An 18,081-nucleotide genomic window follows, 5' to 3' on the forward strand; every position below is an offset into this window, starting at 1 on the left:
CTAACTAGCTCCATATGTTAAGACCGAAGACTTTTGAATACAAGAAGACCAGCTCCCCACTGTGGAGAAACAGGTAACTTTCAATTTGATAGGTAGATTAAGGGGAGCCGTTCATAGATCCACATTTTCACTATTCCACACGTCAGTTTCCTACACTTTAGGCCATTTATATTACGGAGTGTATGCACAGTCTAGGCTTTCATCTCTTTGAGTGTGGAAGATGATTAAAATTTGATAGAGTAGATAGAGAGAAACTATTTCCTTTGGAGTTCCTAACAGGGGTATAAGCTTAAAATGAAAGCTAGGCAGTTTGGGGTGATGCCAGAAACCACCTCTTCACACGAAGGGTAGTGGAAATCTGGAACTGTCCCAAAACAAAGGCTGTTGAGGCTGAAATTTCCAAACTGAGATTGATAGATTGTTGTCGGTCAAGAATATTAAGGGATATGGAGCAAAAATCTGTCATGATCTAATTGAATGATGGAGTAGGCTTGGGGGCCTACTCCTGCACCTATATTCCAATGGAGGAACAACCAGGAACAGTACAAAATTGAGGGTGGGAAAAATTTTATACTAATCACTGCTGATTTCAAATCTACTGCTTGTTAAAATTTCTTAATGGAAATATGTTTGGGGAACCTTTCTCCCGTTTCACTTACAAAGACTAAGGGGGGGGGGGGGCAATTAGATTTGGGAAGGGATGTAGTACGGGCAGAATCTCATTTGCTGCCTGTTGTATGACAGGCCTGAAGTCAATGAAACTGAATATCGGGCAAGACTTCATGTAAACCTCCAATGGAATGTGACATTGCCATGACAAAAGTAATCCACCATCTGTCTTAACACTTCAGCTTGTAGAACTTGAGAACATAATCTGGTTTGACACACCAGTGCAGTACAGAGGGAGCGCGACACTGTCAGAGGTACATTATCCTTCAGACAGCACTTTGAACCAAAGCCCTGCCTGCCCTCTCAGGTGGATGTAAAAGATCCCATAGTATTATTTTAAAGAAGTGTAGGGGAGTGCTCCTAATGTCCTTGCCAACATTCCTCCCTCAACTGACAACACCCAAACAGAACAACATGTCATTCATTTCTTCGCTGTCTGTTGGATCTTCCCATATAAACATGACTGTCAGATTAATCATTGAACCTCCAAGTAATTCGACATATGTGAAGCAGTTTGAGATGTGCTGAGATTCCTCCATGGCCTCGCACATCCCTATCTCTGTAATCTCCTACAGCCCAACAATCCTCCAAGATATATGCGCTCCTCCAGTTCAGGCCTCCTGAATGAGAACATAAGAAATAGGAGCAGGAGGAAGCTATTCAGCCCCTTGAACCTACTCTGCTATTTAATAAGATCATGGCTGATCTGATTGTGGCCTCAACTCCACTTTTGTTCCTGCCTCCATAACCTTTGACTCCCTTGTAGATCAAAAATCTGTCTAACTCAGCCTTGAATATATTCAATGACCCAGCCTCCACTGGTTCCTGGGTAAGAGAATTCCAAAGATTAACAACCCTCAGAGAAGAAATTCCTCCTTTCTCCATCTTAATTTTAAACTGTGTCCCCAAGTTCTAGGTTCCATCGCAAGGGGAAACATTTTCTCAGCATCTACCATGCCAAGACCCCTCAAAATCATATGTTTCAATAAGATCATCTCTCAATGAGTTTCGGCTCAACCTTTCCTCATAAGATAACCCCTCATCCTAGGAATCAGTCTAGTAAACCATATCTGAACTACTTCCAATGCAAGTATATCCCTCCTTAAGTAAGGAGATAAAAACTGTATGTAGTACTCTAGGTGTGGTCTCACCAATGCCCTGTACAGTTGTGTCAAGACTTCCTTACTTTTATACTCCATCCCCCTTGCAATAAAGGCCAACATTCCATTTGCCTTCCTAATTACTAGCAGTACTTGCATGCTAACTTTTTGTGATTCATGTACAAGGACACCCAGATCCCTCTGTACTGCAACATTCTGCAGTCTCTCTCCATGTAAATAAATATTCTGCTTTTTTATTCTTCCTGCCAAAGTGGACAACCTCACATTTTCACACATTATACTTCATCTACCAAATTTTTTCCCACTCACTTAACCTACCTATTTCCTACCATCTTTGTATCATCTGCAAATTTGGCTACAATACACTCGGTCCATTCATCCAAGTCATTAATATAGATTGTAAAGAGTTGAGGCCCCAGCACTGATCCCTGTCGCACTCCACTAGTTACAGTTTGCCAACCTGAAATGTCTCATTGATCCTGACGCGCTATTTGCTGTTAGCCAATCCTCTATGCTAATATATTACCCGCAACACTATGAGCTCGTCTTGTGCAGTAACCTTTTATGTGGCACCATATCGAATGCCTTTTGGAAATCCAAATACACCACATCTACTGGTTCTCCATCATCCACCCTGTTCATTACATCCTCAAAGTACTCTAATAAATTTGTCAAAACAATACTTCCCTTCGTAAAACCATGTTGACTGTGGCTAATTGCATTATGATTTTCTAAATGTCCTGCTACTACTTCCTTAAAAATGGATTCCAGCATTTTCCCAATGACAGATGTTAGGCTCACTGGCCTATAGTTTCCAGCTTTCTGTTATATTACCAGCGGCAGGTGGGCGGCTCAGGACCCCCAGGAGGCTGCTCAGTAAAACCTGCTGGCCTCTTTGCGGGTTGGGGGGGGTGGTGGGGGCCCTTGATCGGACACCCTGTGCCCACGGAGGGGCCCCCCCCATGGCACAAGCTGCCCCCATTGCAGTACATTTCCCTCCCCACACCCAAACTGACCCTCCTTGCGCTGGGGCCCGGCCGATTGTCCCCAGTGAGACCCCACACACACCTTCAATGCGGGGCTGGCTGGGTGCAGTCCCAGCAGTGGCCACTGCTCCTAGTGGCACTGCTGACCTTGGACAGCAACTCTTGGAGGCGGTACTTCCTGTCTCAGAGGGGCAGAAGTTCCGCCTAAGGCCATGTAAAGACCTGGGCCTCGTAAAATCTCTGTGCAGCTCCCAGGCCCGGTGGAGGTGGCCTTGCCCCTGACTGTTTGGCCTATGGGCAGGGTCTCCAGCCCAAAGTAAAATTCCAGTCATTAACTCTGTTTCTCTCTATATTGATGCTATACAAATATAAGTTGTTGTTGAGGTGTTAAATAAATGCACATCTGAGCTTTTAGTCCTGTTCAAAAAATAACATGCAACACATTTAGAAGACAATGGGCTGTTAAATATTTTATTGGGGAAGGGGACATTTTTAATGATGCAATCCAGTTCACCACCCGCCCCACCCCTTGTATTTAGCGAATCCCTGACAAATTGTTTACCCATGGAAAATGGTTAAATGTATTCTGTATCTGCCAAAACCATTAGCCTAGCTCAGTGTCTCAAACCCCTGCAAAACTGCTGACACAAGACCATGTATATTTCAGAACTGAAAACTTGAGAGGTCAGCAAGCCCCTTTGTAAGGGTTGGGATGAGGGAACAATTCCACCATGTGTCCTCGCTATGTGTAATCATCCTCATTTCAATGAGGAGCAGTGGACTAATTCACTGCATGGCCCCTCATGTTGAATCATCATGGTGACTTTTAATGTTTCTTTAAAGTCACAACTATCCAAAGGGGATATAAAAGTATGCATTCAATGTTTGAATTTAACCAATTTATTTGTGGTTGCTGCAGACGTGCCAATCTTATCTTCTGTGTATGGAGACCTGTCTCTGCTAGTTAGTAAGCTCCACGTCATCATAATCAAGCAGTCTATATTGACCAAAGTCTGCAGCAGCCAAGTACTGTGCTGCAGAGCAGCCTAGCCCTCTACATGCCATATCTCTTAGAAAGTGCAAAAAAGCTTTACAAGGACAATACCAGAACTAAGAGGTTACAATGATCAGGGAAGGCAGAATAGGTTAGGGGTCTCTTAAGACGGAGTGTTGATGTGATCGAGGTCCTTAACATGGTGCAGTTTAATGCGGTTGGCATAGAGAAGCTGTTTCTGCTCATGGGGAGACCAAAACTAGTGACTATAAATGGAAGATAGTCACTAATAAATCTAATAACTTCAGGAGAAACTTCTTTAGCTGGAGAGTGGTGAGAATGTGGAACTCACTACAAGGCGTAGTAGAGGAGAATTGCATTGATGCATTGGAGGGAAAGCTGGAGAAGGGAATAGAAGGATTTGCTGATTGGATGAGATGAAGTAAGATGGGAGGAGGATCAGGTAAGTCATAAACACTGGCATAGGCACAGAACTGCTGCGTCGAATGGCCTGTAAAATTCTACGTAACATTCCCTTCCGTAAACAGTTTTATGACATAGGTACACCAGTTTCTATTCATGTAGTAGTCGAACTGCCCAACCCGGCAGCCACTCCCATTGTTTTGTCAGTGCTGTCTCTGTAAGTTTCATGTTCATTTCACTGTTAATTCCTACGGACAGTTTGCTTGCGTCCTTTGCCTGGTTTCTAAACGCAACCCGAGCTTTTTATCTGTAAGCAAACATTTAAGATTTGAAAATATTCAGCACCGTTCTCCCCACCCCCCCCCCCCCCAGTGAGCCAATCGGGATCGGTGTTGGGACGGTCATGTGATTCGAAACGTGGAAAAGGAAAGTTAGCAACTGGAAGAAAAGTTTGGGCAAAGTTTTTTTTATTTTGAAAGCTGGCGAGAGGAGAAGAAAAACGTTGTGTCGGGACGAAAGGCGAAGAGGAGATCTGAAAGTGTGCAGGCCGAATTATTCATTGGAATAAAGCAAACAGCAGATCGATCGTGCTTGGTGTTGGTTGTGTTATTTTGCAACCCGAAGCCTGGAGAGAAGAATTTTTAAAAAAAGACTGCGGAGAAGCCAATGGCGACTGAAGGGAAGCAGGGTTTGGGTAAGAAGGAATGCCGTAGAAATTCAGACTGGGGGTGGGTGTTGTATTTAATGTATTGGAGAGAAGGGTGTATGTTGACAGAGAGGAGAGGACGCTGTCAATCAGTGTTTTCAACTGGCTGAGCACTTTGGGCATTTAGAGAGGTCTTCAGAATGTAGTTTCCCTTCTCTTTCTCCTCCCCCTCCAGTCTCAGTATTTGCAGTTAATGTAACAGGTTTCTGCTTTTTTCTCTCTAAAACTAGCACAGCACCAACTTGTGCATCAGTCTGTATAGAAAGATGGCATAGGAGAAGGAGCAGACTTTCAACAGTTGGGCAGAACCGTGTGTTTCTTCACGTCCTAGAATGACCGTCTTTCTCTTGTGTGAAATGTTAAACTAGTGTTTAAAAATCTGCATCGCTCAACAGTTTTGTCAATGTTTGGGCTGTGGTCACCTTTCAAACGTAATATTTAGTCCAATAACAAGCAAAGCAAAAACTGGACTGCTTCAGTCAGATACAGATACAACTTCTTAAAGAGTTTTAACATTTCCCGTCTTTCAGTAATTAGGAACACGCTGAGGGTGGCCATGCTTGAAGGAGCAGGTGACATTGGATCCAATGCTCCCTTCGCTCTCCAACGCTGGGGCTTTTCCTGGTGTTATCTCTGGCTCTGTTATAGACGAGTGCTGCTTATTTCAGGCACAATCGGGTGTTTAATGAGCGCTTGTTACCTTTATTCTATGTGGTCTCACCTAATGCAGATTATTGATCGGGTGAGATTTTTTTTTTATTTATTTAGAGATACAGCACTGAAACAGGCCCTTCGGCCCACCGAGTCTGTGCCGACCATCAACCACCCATTTATACTAATCCTACACTAATTCCATATTCCTACCACATCCCCACCTGTCCCTATATTTCCCTACCACCTACCTATACTAGGGGCAATTTATAATGGCCAATTTACCTATCAACCTGCAAGTCTTCACCGAGGAGAGGGACATGACGGATGTTGAGGTTAGGGTCAGATGTTTGATTACTCTAGGTCAAGTCGGCATAAGGAGGGAGGAAGTGTTGGGTATTCTAAAAGGCATTAAGGTGGACAAGTCCCCAGGTCCGGATGGGATCTATGCCAGGTTACTGTGGGAAGCGAGAGAGGAAATAGCTGGGGCCTTAACAGATATCTTTGCAACATCCTTAAACACGGGTGAGGTTCCGGAGGACTGGAGAATTGCTAATGTTGTCCCCTTGTTTAAGAAGGGTAGCAGGGATAATCCAGGTAATTATAGACCGGTGAGCCTGACGTCACTGGTAGGGAAGCTGCTGGAGAAGATACTGAGGGATAGGATCTATTCCTATTTGGAAGAAAATGGGCTTATCAGTGATAGGCAACATGGTTTTGTGCAGGGAAGGTCATGTCTTACCAACTTAATAGAATTTGTTGAGGAAGTGACAAAGTTGATTGATGAGGGAAGGGCTGTAGATGTCATATACATGGACTTCAGTAAGGCGTTTGATAAGGTTCCCCATGGTAGGCTGATGGAGAAAGTGAAGTCGCATGGGGTCCAAGGTGTACTAGCTAGATGGATAAAGAACTGGCTGGGCAACAGGAGACAGAGAGTAGCAGTGGAAGGGAGTTTCTCAAAATGGAGACGTGTAACCAGTGGTGTTCCACAGGGATCCGTGCTGGGACCACTGTTGTTTGTGATATACATAAATGATTTAGAGGAAAGTATAGGTGGTCTGATTAGCAAGTTTGCAGACGACACTAAGATTGGTGGAGTAGCAGATAGTGAAGGGGACTGTCAGAGAATACAGCAGAATATAGATAGATTGGAGAGTTGGGCAGAGAAATGGCAGATGGAGTTCAATCAGGGCAAATGCGAGGTGATGCATTTTGGAAGATCCAATTCAAGAGTGAACTATACAGTAAATGGAAAAGTCCTGGGGAAAATTGATGTACAGAGAGATTTGGGTGTTCAGGTCCATTGTTCCCTGAAGGTGGCAACGCAGGTCAATAGAGTGGTCAAGAAGGCATACAGCATGCTTTCCTTCATCGGACGGGGTATTGAGTACAAGAGTTGGCAGGTCATGTTACAGTTGTATAGGACTTTGGTTCGGCCACATTTGGAATACTGCGTGCAGTTCTGGTCGCCACATTACCATAAGGATGTGGATGCTTTGGAGAGGGTGCAGAGGAGGTTCACCAGGATGTTGCCTGGTATGGAGGGCACTAGCTATGACGAGAGGTTGAGTAGATTAGGATTATTTTCATTAGAAAGACGGAGGTTGAGGGGGGACCTGATTGAGGTGCACAAAATCATGAGAGGTATAGACAGGTTGGATAGCAAGAAGTTTTTTCCCAGAGTGGGGGATTCAATTACTAGGGGACACGAGTTCAAAGTGAGAGGGGAAAAGTTTAGGGGGGATATGCGTGGAAAGTTCTTTACGCAGAGGGTGGTGGGTGCCTGGAACGCATTGCCAGTGGAGGTGATAGACGCGGGCACGATAGCGTCTTTTAAGATGTATCTAGACAGATCCATGAATGGGCAGGAAGCAAGGAGATACAGACCCTCAGAAAATAGGCGACAGGTTTAGATAGAGGATCTGGATCGGCGTAGGCATAGAGGGCCGAAGGGCCTGTTCCTGTGCTGTAATTTTCTTTGTTCTTTGGCATGTGGGAGGAAACAGGAGCACCCGGAGGAAACCCATGCAGACACAGGGAGAACTTGCAAACTCCACACAGGCAGTACCCAGAATTGAACCCAGGTCTCTGGAGCTGTGAGGCTGCGGTGCTAACCACTGCGCCGCCCTAATGATGCAAGGTGGGAGGGGGCTCATAAACATAACCAGCATAGACCTGTTGGGCCGAATGGCCTTTTTCTGTTCTGTAAATACTACAAATGAAGGTGTTTGATAAAATTGTGAACACCAGTGATTGACCAATGTGTGAACAGGGACAGCTTTCAAGACTGATTTTTTTTTTAAATTAGTTGCTAATAGAGGGTTTTTCACAGGTTGAGGTGATGTTCAAATGCCGCATTCACTTTCAGTACCTCACAATTTATTTATTCTGTTTCAAGAGTTTATTTTTCAGTTTGCAATGAAAGTTCCTCCTTCAGTTCCCCTCACACACAATATAGGAACCATATGAACTGTATAGTGGGCACATCATGTTATGCACTCGCCATTAACTTGAACTTACCCAAAACTCTGCTGCCTGTACCCGAACTCTCTCTAAGTCCCATTCACCCAATGTCCCTATGGCTTACATTGGCCTCCTGTTCACTAGTGCCTCGAGTTTAAAATTCTCATCCTTGTGTTCAAGTAAATGCGTGGGCTCACCCCTCTGTATCTCTGTTATCTCCTCCAGACGCACAACTGTCCGAGATCTCTGTGCTCCTCCAATTCTGGCCTCTTGTGCAATTTCCTTTACTCTACCATTGTCAGCCTTTCCCTCGGCTGTCGGCCCGAACCTGTGGAATTCCCTTCCCAAACCTTTCCACCTCTCTTTCCATGATTAAAACCTGTCACCCATCCTAATATTTCCCCTTTGGCTCAGTGCCAGTTTTCGTCTGATTACACTCCTGTGAATGCTTTTGGGACATTTTGTTACAGTAAAAGCGCTATATAAATGCAAACTGCTACTGTTACAAGCAGTGTGGATTCTGCTGCATTGGTGTCTAATCCACCAGGTAACAGTAATGACCCATGTGCACGGAGACTGGAGTGGCTGGTGGAATGACTATGCTTAAGTCTTTAATGAAGCAAAAAAACTCGTTGCAGTCCTGATCAAAGGGTTGATCCTGAAATGGCAACATTTCTTTCCTCATTGGCACTGATTTGCCGAGTGATTCCAGCACTTTCTGCTTTTGTCTCAGCCTCTGCAGCTCTGAGTTTTATTTTTTGCTTTAATGAACAAGTTTGACAACAGGAAAGAAAGGACTTGTATTTATGTGGCGCCTTTCATGATCAAAGTTCTTCACAGCTAATGAGGTGTAGTCATTGTTGTAATGTAGGAAATGCGGCAGCTAATTTCTGCACAGCAAGATCCCACAAACAGCAGTGTGATAATGACCAAATAATCTGTTTTAATGATAGTTGAGGGATGAATGTTGATTAGAACTTGCCTGCGCTTCGAATTGTGCCATTCCTTTTCCTTCATCACAAGTTAATGGAAAAGAATTTGGGACACCCTGAGCTTTCGAAAGATGCGATATCAGTACGAGTCTTTTTCTTTTTCATGAATGGCTGGTGAGGGCTGGTGTGGCTGGTGAGGGGTGGGTGGCTGGTGAGGGGTGGGTGGCTGGTGAGGGGTGGGTGGCTGGTGAGGGGTGAGTGGCTGGTGAGGGGTGAGCCTGTCTAAACTCTTTATAAAGTCTGGAACTCCAGTCTCCGCTGCCAGGACTGTCGGGAATGAGATTTGAACCCTGCATCTTCTGATCTGGAGGTGGGAGTGCTACCATTGAGGCACAGGCTCACTTCATACTTGCAAAAGGTAGACTATACAGCAGTATAATAAGTGCTCCGTTAAAAGGAACAATTGTCTAAAAGGAATCTCCTCAGATGTGTGGAATCCTGGTGCTTGTTAAAGCGAGTAGTATTTGGGCCTTTGTCCAATTGAATCCACTCCCCCTACATTCCCCATCTGCAGTCTGTGACATTGCCCTTGTATGGGGATAGCAGCTTATCATATCTAAACATCTCAATTTTCACAAATTACATTTGCTTTGAAGTTCAGTGACTGTTCTGTTCTAATGATTTAACAAATCCGCCAGGGTCAAGAACTGTGACAAGTGCACCAATCCCACTTATGTGGATGTGGAAGGAGAGGGTTGGTTGCTGGAAGGGGAGTGGCTGGGAATGTGCAGCTGCCCAACCTGGAACTTAATCTGGAATGGCAGCTTTCGCACACAGGCTGCAATGTGTATTTGACATCTTCAACTTGCTGTACCCTGCCCTTGAAAATTCTCCCTCTGAGTCCTTTCTCGCTCTCAGCTTTCAAAGGATTCCTTAAACACCTCCTTGAACTGCGTTTTAATCCCACTCTTCGAACCTCCCTGTAAAACTCTTGTCCTTATTTTTTTTTATTCATTCATGGGATGTGGGCGTCGCTGGCCAGGCCAGCATTTATTGCTCATCCCTAATTGCCCTTGAGAAGGTGGTGGTGAGCTGCCTTCTTGAACCGCTGCAGTCCATGTGGGGTAGGTATACCCACAGTGCTGTTAGGAAGGGAGTTCCAGGATTTTGACCCAGCGACAGTGAAGGAACGGCGATATAGTTCCAAGTCAGGATGGTGTGTGACTTGGAGGGGAACTTGCAGGTGGTGATGTTCCCATGTATTTATTTTGAGATACAGCACTGAAACAGGTCCTTCGGCCCACCGAGTCTGTGCCGACCAACAACCACCCATTTATACTAACCCTACAGTAATCCCATATTCCCTACCACCTACCTACACGAGGGGCAATTTATAATGGCCAATTTACCTATCACCTGCAAGTCTTTGGCTGTGGGAGGAAACCGGAGCACCCGGCGAAAACCCACGCAGTCACAGGGAGAACTTGCAAACTCCACACAGGCAGTACCCAGAATTGAACCCGGGTCCCTGGAGCTGTGAGGCTGCGGTGCTAACCACTGCGCCACTGTGCCACCCTTGCTGCCCTTGTCCTTCTAGTTGGTAGAGGTCGAGGGTTTGGAAGCTGCTGTCTAAGGAGCCTTGGTACATTGTTGCAGTGCTTCTTGTAGATGGTACATACTGCTGTTACTGTGCGTCGGTGGTGGAGGGAGTGAATGTTTGTAGATGGGGTGCCAATCAAGCGGGCTGCTTTGTCCTGGATGGTGTCGAGCTTCTTGAGTGTTGTTGGAAGTGCACCCATCCAGGCAAGTGGAGAGTATTCCATCACACTCCTGACTTGTGCCTTGTAGATGGTGGACAGGCTTTGGGGAGTCAGGATGTGAGTTACTCACGACAGGATTCCTAGCCTCTGACCTGCTCTTGTAGTCACGGTATTTATATGGCTACTCCAGTTCAGTTTCTGGTCAATGGTAGCCCCTAGGATGTTGATAGTGGGGGATTCAGTGATGGTAATGCTGTTGAATGTCAAGGGGAGATGGTTAGATTCTCACTTGTTGGAGATGGTCATTGCCTGGCACTTGTGTGGCGCGAATGTTACTTGCCACTTATCAGCCCAAGCCTGGATATTGTCCAGGTCTTGCTGCATTTCTACACGGACTGCTTCAGTATCTGAGGAGTCACAAATGGTGCTGAACATTGTGCAATCATCAGCGAACATCCCCACTTCTGACCTTATGATAGAAGGAATGTCATTGAAGCAGCTGAAGATGGTTGGGCCTAGGACACTACCCTGAGGAACTCCTGCAGTGATGTCCTGGAGCTCAGATGAGTGACTTCCAACAACCACAACCATCTTCCTTTGTGCTAGGTATGATTCCAACCAGCGGAGGGTTTTCCTCCGATTCCCATTGACCTCAGTTTTGCCAGAGCTCCTTGATGCCATACTCGGTCAAATGCTGCCTTGATGTCAAGGGCAGTCACTCTCACCTCACCTCTTGAGTTCAGCTCTTTTGCCCATGTTTGAACCAAGGCTGTAATGTGGTCAGGAGTTGAGTGGCCCTGGCGGAACCCAAACTGAGCGTCACTGAGCAGGTTATTGCTAAGCAAGTGCCGCTTGATGGTACTGTTGATGACACCTTCCATTACTTGACTGATGATTGAGAGTGGACTGATGGGGCAGTAATTTGCCGGGTTGGACTTGTCCTGCTTTTTGTGTACAGGACATACCTGGGCAATCTTCCACATTACAGGGGAGGTGCCAGTGTTGTAGCTGTACTGGAACAGCTTGGCTAGGGGCGCGGCAAGTTCTGGAGCACAGGTCTTCAGTACTGTTACCGGAATATTGTCAGGGCCCATAGCTTTTGCAGGATCCAGTGCCTTCAGTCGTTTCTTGATATCACGTGGAGTGAATCGAATTGGCTGAAGTCTGGCATCTGTGATGCTGAGGACTTCAGGAGGAGGCCAAGATGGATCGTCAATTCGGCACTTCTGGCTGAAGATTGTTTCAAATTCTTCAGCCTTCTCTTTCGCACTGATGTGCTGGGCTCCCCCATCATTGAGGATGGGGATTTTGTGGAGCCACCTCCTCCAGTTAGTTGTTTAATTGTCCACCACCATTCATGGCTGGATGAGGCAGGACTGCAGAGCTTAGATCTGATCCCTTGGTTATGAGATCGCTTAGCTCTGTCTATCGCATGCTGCTTACGCAGTTTGGCACACAGATAGTCCTGTGTTGCAGCTTCACCAGGTTGACACCTCATTTTGAGGTATGCCTGGTGCTGCTTCTGGCATGCCCTCCTGCACTCTTCATTGAACCATGGTTGGTCTCCTGGCTTGATGGTAATGGTAGAGTGGGGGATATGCCGGGCCATGAGGTTACAGATTGTGGTTGAGTACAATTCTGCTGCTGCTGATGGCCCACAGCGCCTCATGGATGCCCAGTTTTGTATTGCTAGATCTGTTCGAAATCTATCCCATTTAGCACGGTGGTAATGTCACACAACACGATGGACGGTATCCTCAATGTGAAGGCGGGACTTCGTCTCCACAATGACTGTGTGGTGGTCACTCCTACCAATACAGTCATGGACAGAAGCAGCTGCAGCAGGCAGATTGGTGAGGACAAGGTCAAGTATGTTTTTCCCTCGTGTTGGTTCCCCCACCACCTGCCGCAGACCCAGTCTAGCAGCTTTGTCCTTTAGGACTCGACCAGCTCGGTCAGTAGTGAAGCTACCGAGCCACTCTTGGTGATGGACATTGAAGTCCCCCACCCAGAGTACATTTTGTGCCCTTGCCGCCCTCAGTGCTTCCTCCAAGTGGTGTTCAACATGGAGGAGTACTGAGTCATCAGCTGAGGGAGGGTGGTAGGTGGTAATCAGTAGGAGGTTACCTTGCCCATGTTTGACCTGATGCCATGAGACTTCATGGGGTCCGGAGTCGATGTTGAGGACTCCCAGGGCAACTCCCTCCCTACTGTATACCACTGTCCCGCCACCTCTGGTGGGCCTGTCTTGCCGGTGGGACAGGACATACCCGGGGATGGTGATGGCAGTGTCTGGGACATTGTCTGTTAGGTTTGATTCCGTGAGTATGACTATGTCAGGCTGTTGCTTGACTAGTCTGTGGGACAGCTCACCCAACCTTGGCACAAGCCCCGAGATGTTAGTAAGGAGGACTTTGCAGGGTCGACAGGGCTGGGTTTGCCGTTGTCGTTTCCGGTGCCTGGGTCGATGCCGGGTGGTCTTCGTAGCAGTTATGTACAACTGAGTGGCTTGCTAGGCCATTTCAGAGGGCATGTAAGAGTTAACCACATTGCTGTGGGTCTGCAGTCACATTCCTTATGTGAGGATTGATAATGTTGTGTACATTGAACATTCTTTTGAACTTATCTGAACCCCAATCCAGAAACTTCAACATGTAATCCAGACTGATGCTCCAGTGCAATACTGAGGGCCTGCTGCGCTTTCAAATATGATGTTAAACCCAGGCCCTGTCTTCTCCACCCCACCCCGCCTCACGTGGCTGTAAAAGACCCCACAGCACTACTCGAAGTAGAGCAGGGGAGTTCTACCTGGTCTCCTGGCAAATATTTAACCCTCAACGTCACTCAGAACCAGAATATCTGGCCATTACCTCATTGCTGCTTATGGGAGCTTGCTGTGCACAAATTGGCTGCTGTGCTTGCCTACATTACACTTACAAAAGTATTTCATTGGCTGTACTTCATAGCACTTCTTTGAATAGTATGATGGGACCTTTCATGTCCACCTGAGAGAACAGACTGGGCCTTGGTTTAATATCTTATCTGAAAGATGCCCCTCTGACTGTGCAGCACTTCCATCGTACAACCCTGTGACTCGAAGGCGGGAGTGCTACCAACTGAGCTACAGTTGACACTTAAACATGGCATTTAGCAGCTGGTACTGTGGACACTGGCACCCTATTGACCTTCTGCCTGTCACACTGACCTGAAGTTACCCCATTTAAAGAGACAGTTACAGCATACTCCAACATCAGTGTGACACTTGTCCCCTCCTCCCAGCCCTGACCATAGTTTGAGTATCGAGTCATTCTGGTTTTGTCCCATCCTCTCTTGGTTGGCGATGTGGTTACACTGGCATCAGTATCTTATCCAAACAACGATTCTTGGAATGTGAGCTTAAACAATTAATGTTAGCAGGGCTTTTAACTGGGGAAGGGATGTTGTACATGAATCACAGAAAGTTAACATGTAAATACAGTAAGCAATTAGGAAAGCAAATGGTATCTTACAAAAGAATTAGAGTGTAACACTCAGCTTTATACCAACGCCACTTCTCTCGATGACTCTGCTGTTGCTAAATTATCAGATTGTTTATCTGACTTCCAGTACTGGATGAGCCGAAATTTCCTCCAATTAAATATTGGGAAGACTGAAGCCATTGTTTTCAGTCCCTGCTCCAAAATCCGTTCACTAGCTCCTGCTTCTATCCCTCTCCCTGGCAACAGTCTGAGATTAAGCCAGTCTGTTTGTAACCTTGGTGTCACATTTGACCCCGAGATGAGCTTCCAACCTCCTATTTTCATCATCATTAAGACCGCCTATTTCCACCTCCATAACATCACCCGACTTCGCTCCTGTCTCAGCTCATCTGTTGAAACCCTCATTCATGCCTTCATTGCCTCTAGACTTGACTATTCCAATGCACTTCTGGCTGGTCTCTCGCATTCTACCCTCTGTAAACTTGAGGCCACCCAAAACTCTGCTGGCTTTGTCTTAACTCACACCAAGTCCCATTGACCTATCACCCCTGTACTTGCTGACCTACATTGGTTCCCAGTCAAGCAATGTCTTGATTTTCAAATCCCCGCACCCCCCCCCCCCCCCACCCCCATCTCTGTAATCTGTGATCTCCTTCAGCCCCACAACCCTCCAAGATATCGGCGCTCCTCCAATTCTGGCCTCTTGTGCAATTGGGGGAGAGGCTGAGTAGACTGCACCTGTATTCCCAGAATTTAGAAGAAATGATCTTGGTGAAAGGTGTAAAATTCTTAAGGGGCCTTAATGAGTAGATGCTGAGAAAATGTTTTCCCCTGGATGGAAAGTCTAGGACTAGGCATCACAGCCTCAGAATAAGGAAGTTGCCCATTTAGGACTGAGATGAAGAGAAATTTCTTCACTCAAAGGGTTGTGAATCTTTGGAATTTTCTACTTCAGGGAGCAGTGGATGCTCCATCGTTGAGTTTATTCCAGACACAGATTGATAGATTTTTGGATACGAAGAGAATTAAGGGATGTGGGAAGGTGGAGTTGAGGTAGCTCGGCTATGATCATGTTGAACGGTGGAGCAGGCTCGAAGGGCTAAATCGCCCCATGCAGCTAGTTTTTTTATGTTCTTATATTTTGTGGTGGCTGAGGGGAATAAGACTAATTGGATGGCTCTTTCAAGGTGCCAAATGGTGTCCCTCTGTGCTGTACAAACAACAATCAGAGGAACCTCTGAATGATTTGCAATTGACAGTGAGATCAATTTTAGATCCCACCATCAGGGAATCAGCTAACTTGGCACACACTGCAGGGGGAAGGGTTGTCACAGATTGTGAGAAAGGGACATGCTGCCACGATTGTGTTGGTTGGGAACATTAATCTGTTGTCTCAGTACCTTGAGTGTTCCTTGAACCATGACTCAGTAAGTAGCACTGTCACCTCAGAAAGTTATGTGTTCAAATCCCACTCCAGGACTGAAACACCAAAATCTGTGCTGATACTCTAGTGCGGCACTGAGGGAGTGCTGCACTGTTGAAGGTGCGGTCTTTCAGACAAGAAGTTAAACTGAGTTTTCGATCTTGATGTAAAAGATCCCTCAGCAACATTGTGAAGAACAGGGGAGTTCTCCGTAGAGATGTGGTCAATATTTAATACCTCAACCAACATCACTAAAATAGACTCTCATTGTTTTTACATTACTGTTTGTTGGAGCTTGCTGTGTGCAAATTGGCTGCCACATTTCCCAAGATTATAACTTTGAAAGTACCTAATTGGCTATAAAGTTCATTGGGATTTCTTGAGGGTGTGAAAGGTGGTATAGAAACAGGCAGTTCTTAAAATGCTCCTTAAAACCTATCTCTTAGACCAAGCATCTGGCCACCTCTTCTAAAGTCTTCTTCTTTGGCTTAGTGTCAATTTTTATTTGATAACATTCTTTGAAGCTCATTGGGATGTCTTGCTATGTTAAGGATGCTATATAAATGCAAGTCGTTGTTGCCTTGTTATTGCAGCAGCTGATAACTGCACTTTGACTGAAGCTGGAAACGAAGATGGGCAAGATGGGACCCGGGTGTCCCGGGAGGAGGAGTTACAGAAAGCACGTCTTAGTGCTAAGGCAAAAAGGAAGTTGAGAAAAAATTCTTCACGTGACTCCGAGTCTGGCCGCGAGTCCTTCTCCGACAATGCAGAGGCTGCTGGCACGAAAGGCAAAATGGGAGACAAGAAATCCCGATCCGGGAAAGGCCGGGGGCTTCCAAAGAAAGGTAATTGGAGAAGTTGGGGCAGAAGCATGGTGGGGAGGGGATGTTGAAGTTCAAAGGTAAATTTCAAGTCTTTCTTTGTATTTCTACATCTTCATACCAGGTAGCATCCCAGTTGTACCCTCTCCAAAGCCTCACTATAGTCTGGAGCCCAATACTGCACACAGCACTCCCTGAGGCCTTATTAAGGTTTTACATACGGTCTTCATCACACTTTGACATGCTTTGGCGAGTACTCTGCCCGGTTCTTGAAGAGATGATGGAGGTGAATTCTGATGGTGGGAATAGACTTGCTTTAATAGGTCCCTTAAAGGATTGCTCCTCGATGCCAGGCTGCCTGTGTTGTAAAGGTACAATGTACAGGGAGGAGCAGTGCAAATGGAGCTTTGGTTAAGCCAAAGTAATTGTTCCTGTGGGATTTGTAGCAGCTTCAGTGTTGGTTCGCTTTTCCCTGTCACCCTCACCAAATGCAGTGAGTTATGATGGAATATGTTAAGTAGTGCCAGCGCCAGGGTTTCCAACTCGGGGAGGTTTCATCACATGACTTCCTGACTCCAACCATCTGGCCCCAAGTTGGTCACTCAGTGCATTGATCTCTCTCAATGATGGCTACAAGACCCATAATAAACTGAGCCCCAGAAACTGCTCTATCCATTTAGTGTTCTTTTTCAGAGTGGGCATGCCCCGAGGCCCTGTTGCATCCCAGGAATGTTGCTGTCCCTATTATAAAAGCAAAATACTGCGGATGCTGGAAATCTGAAATAAAAACAAGAAATGCTGGAATCACTCAGCAGGTCTGGCAGCATCTGTGGAAAGAGAAGCAGAGTTAACGTTTCGGGTCAGTGACCCTTCTTCGGAACTGACAAATATTAGAAAAGTCACAGGTTATAAGCAAGTGAGGTGTGGGGGCATTGCTGTCCCTATTGTTTGTCAAAATCTGGTCAGAGCCAAATTTGGGTGGGGGGGTGGGGGGGCGGTTGGTGGGTGGAATGCGGAATGCCCGCTGCAAATGTCATTCTTTAATTCTGGAAAACTCCAGGACGAGTCGGGGGCATTGGCTTCCCTGACCCAGCACCAGGAGCATTTTGCTGCAAACTGTTTCGATTCATATGCGCTTGCCCTTTGAACCATTAGGGGGAGCTACTGTCTTTCCCCCCCCCCCCCCCCCCCCCTTTCCCACTGATGCTTCACTGTCTACAAGAAATTAAACAAGCCTAAATATAAATGAAACAGGAAAGGAGCATTAAGGACAGACTAAGCTTCTGGAGGACATAAATGGCCTGGAAATAAATAGTTGCAGAATAGAAGTGTGAAAAAATGGTTAAAAATAACGTGAGAGGAACTGCTATTAAAAATGAGTTAAAATGTCAGTATAGCCATGCACACAGTGTCTGTAACAAAACGGGGAAACTGCAAGCAATGATACATTGCGAGGAGCCAGACGTAGTAGGGATTACTGAGACATGGCTACTGAAAAATTAGAACTGGGAATTTAACATTGCAGGGTGTAACATTTCTAGGAAAGAGACAGAGTGAAAAGGGGAGGTGGAGTAACTACTTATTAGAGATAACAATGGCAGGAGACAAAAGGAGCACAAGACAGAAATAGAATCCATATGGATAGAGATA

The 18,081-nt window shown here is 46.0% G+C and overlaps 1 protein-coding gene across 2 annotated transcripts in view; it reads left to right on the forward strand.

Moving 5' to 3' along the window:
• Positions 1-4,340: 4,340 nt before the first annotated feature.
• LOC137375771 (programmed cell death protein 4-like) overlaps positions 4,341-18,081 on the forward strand; it is a 49,730-nt gene continuing 35,989 nt past the window's right edge. The window contains exons 1-2 of one of the 2 annotated variants that reach the window (XM_068043177.1): positions 4,341-4,887; positions 16,204-16,455. In XM_068043177.1, the coding sequence (XP_067899278.1) occupies positions 4,860-4,887; positions 16,204-16,455 (280 nt within the window). In that variant the 5' untranslated portion in view covers positions 4,341-4,859. Of the gene's footprint in view, positions 4,888-16,203; positions 16,456-18,081 lie in introns of those variants that run through there. The other variant, XM_068043178.1, reaches the window with a different exon arrangement.

The sequence above is a fragment of the Heterodontus francisci genome, chromosome 12 (assembly GCF_036365525.1).
Source record: "Heterodontus francisci isolate sHetFra1 chromosome 12, sHetFra1.hap1, whole genome shotgun sequence".
Classification (NCBI taxonomy): Eukaryota; Metazoa; Chordata; class Chondrichthyes; order Heterodontiformes; family Heterodontidae; genus Heterodontus; species Heterodontus francisci.